Below are 5546 nucleotides of genomic sequence, written 5' to 3'. Positions count from 1 at the left end.
GTTTGTGTTGTTTTTCCTCTTTATAATTTATAGACATTTTTAGTTTAAACGGCATTTCCTCCTTCTCGTAACTGTTTGTGGGGGAGGTTTTTTTGTCTCCAGTCCAAGGACATTTGGAGCTTGGAAGCCAAGTGAAGGAATAAAAGGGGCTTCACCTGTTTTTGTGACTGCTAATTTTGCATTCCACCCTGGGTCATCACATGAGCCATAACACAATGTCTAGAAGGAGGAATCAGAGAAATAGGGTACAGGTAGACCTCATCTAACAACCATAATTGTTGCTAAAGTGAGACCGTTGCTAAGTGGATCTTTGCCCCCATTTTATGACCTTTCTTTCCCTGGGTTGTTCAGGGGATTGCTGCGATTGTTAGGTTAGTCACACGGTCATTAAGTGAATCCGGCTTCTCTCCCTTGACTTTGCATGTCGGAAGGTCACAAAAGAGGATCACGTGACCCCTGGGAACACTGCCCCCGTCATAAATATGAAACAGTTGCCGAGTGCCCAAAGTTTGGATTACCTGACCGTGGGGATGCTTACAATGGTCATAAGTATGAAAAATGGTCGCTTTTTTTCAACGCCGTTGCAAGTTTTCAATCAATCAGAATAGAGCTGGAAGGGACCTCGGAGGTCTTCTAGTCTGACCCCCTGCACATACAGGAAACCCTATCCCAGTGATGGTGAACCTTTTGGTTGTGGTTTGCCGAAAGCGTGCACGCGCGCTGGCACCCACAATGCAATGCGCCCCTCCCACCCTCTGCATGCAAGCGCAACCCCGCCCCTTACCTGCACTGCCCATGTGCGTGCCTCTCCGCTGATTTTTTCGGCCTGTTTGAGGCCTTTTTCACCCTCCCGGAGGCTTGAGGGAAGCCTCTGCAGCCTTTGGAGGCCGAAAAAAAGGGTCCATTTTGGCACTTCCGGTATTTACGGAAGGCCCGTTTTTCAGCCTCCCGAGGCTACAAAGGCTTCCCTCAAGCCTCCGGGAGGGTGAAAAAGGCCTCAAACGGGCTGATAATCAGCTGGAGGCGTGCGCATGCGCAGTGCAGGTAAGTTTGGCTAGGACTCTCGTGCTTGCACAAATGGCTCAGCGTGCCACGTGTGACACGGGTGCTATAGGTTCGTGTTATGACTCCCCTTCGAAATTCAAACGAACAAAACAGAAAGCAGCCGTTCACAATTAAATCAAACGGAAAGAAGTCTTGCAAGATAACGGCTGGCAGAAACCACAGCATAAATCTTTACTCTGTCCGCAAACCAGAGTCCTGGCAATAAATCTCCAGCCTCAGAGCTCTTTGCTGTAACGTCTTCACTCAAATAGTTATTTTGTTCCTGGCAAAAATGTACCAGCCCAGCTGTGTCCTTTTATACTCATTAAGGCAACGTGCTAATTTACTGACTTGCCCTTCTCATTCGCTCCAGCTGATTTTGCCCTCTCAACCGTCTTCTGTTTTTTACATTTAACCACAAATTTTCCAAGTTCTCATCTCCACTAGAAGACTCTCTCAAAACTTCCCTGTCAGCCATTCCCGGCTGTTGATCAGATAAGGAACCAGAGGAGGTCAAAGGTCCTGACAATTCTAATACATCAGGTCTGTCGTCCTTTGTCACGTCCATCTCCTCATCCTGGTTATCAGTCCAATCAGTAAGCCAGGCCGGCTCATATTGTTCTGCCATGACCTCTTCACTTGAACTCATATCAGTCACAGGAGCTGAATCCAAGCCCGGAGCCACGACAGGTTTGCTATCACGGCCCTATACCATTCCAAACAAGTGACGGTTCAGTCTCTTCTTAAAAACCTCCAGTGATGAAGTGCCCACAGCTTCTAGTCACAAGTAGTTCCACTGGTTAATTGTTCTCCCTGTCAGGGAAACTTAATTCCAGGTTGACTGGAACGTTTACTAAATGAACTGTTGTTAAGTCAAGGGCTACTTCTACAAGCTGGTGGCCAAGCACCCACGTTTTGACTCCCGCGACGATGTCGCGGCTGCTGCGACCGTCGTTAAGTGTGAGGACTCCTTGTAAGTTGGCTTGCTCCAGTGCAGTTGTAACTTCGAGCAGTCACTAAGCAAACGGTTGTAAGTCGAGGATAGTGCAAAAATTGCGGGATCCCTTCAGCTTGGATGGCACCTGTGTTTGGTGATGACCCAAAGGGGCGTGGCACAAAGGCAACCCAGTCAGATCATCAGTAGGAGTCTCTTTATTAGCTCCAACTTGGCCCCCAAATGTCCTGGTTACCTTCTGGGCTGGAGAAAAACTCTCCCAGGAACAGACTTGGGCTGCAGAGAATCAAGTCCAAAACATAGTCAACACAAACTGTAACTTAAAGTCCAAGCAAGGCAAGATGAGGTCATTAGTCCGGCAGGGCAGGAGCAAGAATTCCAGATGTGAAGGCACGGCAATAACTCAACGCGGTTGGGAAGACGCCAGGAACACAGATAACCGAAGTCAACACAAGATAAACTCACATTTGTTCGCAGCAGACGCTGCTCTCAGCTTCCATCTCTCTAAAACTCTCATTCCCAGGTGCGCCTAATGAAGGGAATCAGGGCCCTTTCCTTCCCCGTAAGCCATGCAACCCACGTTGCTCCCTTCTCTATTCCTTGCTGCATGCCCTAGGATGAAGAGGGGGTGGGCCTGGGTCTTCCTCCAAATTCCCTCTCCCTTGTTCTACCTCTCCCCTGCTCTGCCCAGCTGGACTTTGCCCTTCCCCAGTTTCCTCCACAGCCAACGGGGCCACAGCCAACAGGGGCAGGACACTTTCCTTCTCCACCACCCACGTTGCAACTCCACGGCGCATTTGCTTTTTTCCCGTCCCAGGTTCCGCGTGGCCCGTATCCCCGAGCAGAGACCCAACCCCACGGAACTGAAAACCATCTCCGAGGGGTTGGGAGAGGCCGAGCCCAGCGAGCCCCCTTACGCCTCCCTCGCCCCAGACCAAAAGCTGCTGGTCAGCAACGGAGGAAGACTGAAGCGGCCCTCGGGGACAGAGAGTCCGCAAGAGGTAAGTCGGTGGGTCTCTGCAACTTCCAAAGGAATCTCAAGGTGAAAGACCCCGGGAGCGTTGCGGTCAGAAAGCAAGCCGGTTCTTGGTTTGTCTTTCCAACGTAGCAGCCAGGAGCTTCAGGTCTGAGGAAAAGATTGATAAAAGAGAATATTTGTAGATCAGGGAGGAACTGTGGGGTCCTTGGGTGCTCTCTGGGCTGGATGGTTTTCTTGCAGACATTTCATGACCCAGCTAGGGAACATCATCAGTGCTTGAAGGAAGTGGGGTATGTGGAGGAGGAGGAGGAGGAGGAGGAGGAGGAAGAGGAGGAGGAAGGAGGAGGAAAATGACTGTGGGGTCCTTGGGTGCTCTCTGGGCTGGATGGTTTTCTTGCAGACGTTTCATGACCCAGCTAGGGAACATCATCAGTGCTTGAAGGAAGTGGGGTATGTGGAGGAGGAAGAGGAGGAGGAAGGAGGAGGAAAATGACTGTGGGGTCCTTGGGTGCTCTCTGGGCTGGATGGTTTTCTTGCAGACATTTCATGACCCAGCTAGGGAACATCATCAGTGCTTGAAGGAAGTGGGGTATGTGGAGGAGGAGGAGGAAGAGGAGGAGGAAGGAGGAGGAAAATGACTGTGGGGTCCTTGGGTGCTCTCTGGGCTGGATGGTTTTCTTGCAGACATTTCATGACCCAACTAGGGAACATCATCAGTGCTAGAAGAGAGGAGGAGGGCTGTTGGTGTCCTTTATGTTCTCTGAGCTGGGTGGTTTTCTTGCAGACGTTTCATGACCCAACTAGGGAACATCATCAGTGCTAGAAGGGAGTGGGGTTTGTAGAGAGCAGGAGGAGGAGGAGGAGAAGGAAGAAGAAGGGGAGGAAGAAGGAGGAGGAAAATGACTGTGGGGTCCTTTATGTTCTCTGAGCTGGGTGGTTTTCTTGCAGACGTTTCATGACCCAACTAGGTAACATCATCAGTGCTAGGAAGTAATGGGCTTTGCAGAGGAGGAGGAGGAGGAGGAAGGAGGAGAACTGTAGGGCCCTTGGTACTCTCGGAGCTGGGTGGTTTTCTTGCAGACGTTTCATGACCCAACTAGGTAACATCATCAGGGCTCCAAGGGAGTGAGGTTTGCTGTCTATTTATATATGGCTTAGTAGAGAGTTAAATCCCACTCGCTTCCAATCGGGACAATGGCAATTTAATTCCCCCTCTTCTCTCCCCCCCCCCCCAGGTTGTCATTTGACTGCTTCCCGCGGCCGAGAAGATGGGAACAACGCAACTTTTCCGGATGCTACGTGTCAGGGGCACCTTCCCGGCTGCTGCGCGTATGTTGGGCTTTGGTGAAAAGTGGCGGCCGGCCAGTTTTTCTCCCTTGCTCCCTTGGACCCGGCCTGGGTTAGACTCTACTACGGGGTGGGAGGGGGAGGGGGCAGCTCCGGAGGAGACCCTCCTCGCTTGCAAAAAACAAAAAAGCCACTTCAAAGGACCAAAAAGGAGGGCTGGTGGAGACACCCCTTTCCTTTCCGTTTTCCTTTCGCACGGCTCAAGAGGCAGCTCTGCAACACGCCAGCCAGGCTGGGTAGGACGAGAAAGAAATTTAAAAAGACTCCTTTTTTTTTTTTTTTTAATGATCGCGGCCTGGGATTTAGTGGAACTGCAAAGCCTCCCGTCGCGTGGACCGTGTGGGCTCGTCCACGTTTCATTTCCTGGGCCACCCTACAGAAGTTGGTCCCCGTTGCATTTTTATGTATTTATTTATTTATTGGGGGTGGGGAAGACATTTCCTTCTCCATTTAGCCACACCTTCTCCTCTTGGATTTCCTGGTGGTGTTCCATCCAGCCACTAACTAAACAGTTCTGGCGTTGTGGAGTATCTGAACTCAGCTGTGCTGAGGATGGGGTGTAGACTGATGGGGTGTGTGTGTGTGTGTGTGTGTGTGTGTGTGAATGGTTGTGCGTGTGATAATACGCACCTTCCTCCTTTTGAAAAGAGGTGACCAGTCACCTTTGTTTTGTGTGTGAGAGAGAGAGAGAGAGAGAGAGAGAGGAAGAAAGGAAAGAAAGAAAGGAAAAAAAGAAAGAAAAAGAAAGGAAAGAAGAAAGAAAAAAGAAAGAAAAAGAAAGGAAAGAAAGGAAAATTAAGAAAGAAAGAAAGAAAGAAAGAAAGAAAGAAAGAAAGAAAGAAAGAAAGAAAGAAAGAAAAAGAAACATACTACAAGTAGTCCACAACTTACAACAACAATTCATTTAGTGACCATTCAAAGTTATAATAGGATTGAAAACAAAAGCGACTTAGGACCATTTTTCACACTTATGACCTCTGGACAAGTGATCAAAATTGGCAACCGACTCGTATTTATGATGCTGTGTCCCCGGGATCACATTTTTTTGCAACCATCTGATGAGCAAAGACAGTGGGGAAGCCAGCTTCGCTTAATGACCATGTTAGACCTGCAATGCTTCGCTTAACAACCCTGGCAAAAGAGTCGTAAAATTAGGCACGACGCCCTTAACAGCTGACTTCCTTAGTAATGGAAATTCGGGTCCCAACTGGGGTCATAAGT

The 5546-nt window shown here is 49.5% G+C and overlaps 1 protein-coding gene across 1 annotated transcript in view; it reads left to right on the top strand.

The window, feature by feature from the left end:
* Positions 1-5027, top strand: part of RELT (RELT TNF receptor) — a 33194-nt gene extending 28167 nt beyond the window's left edge. Inside the window, exons 9-10 of the mRNA XM_087936898.1 lie at positions 2817-3000; positions 4214-5027. Coding sequence (XP_087793024.1) covers positions 2817-3000; positions 4214-4225 — 196 coding nt within the window. The 3' untranslated portion in view covers positions 4226-5027. The remainder of the gene's footprint in view (positions 1-2816; positions 3001-4213) is intronic.
* The last annotated feature ends 519 nt before the right edge of the window (positions 5028-5546 follow it).

Source organism: Pseudonaja textilis, chromosome 7, assembly GCF_049901715.1.
Source record: "Pseudonaja textilis isolate UNSWEBS1 chromosome 7, rPseTex1.2, whole genome shotgun sequence".
NCBI classification, from domain to species: domain Eukaryota; kingdom Metazoa; phylum Chordata; class Lepidosauria; order Squamata; family Elapidae; genus Pseudonaja; species Pseudonaja textilis.
The sequence above is the reverse complement of the archived record's forward strand: the minus strand, read 5'-3'. Positions and strand labels throughout refer to the sequence as shown.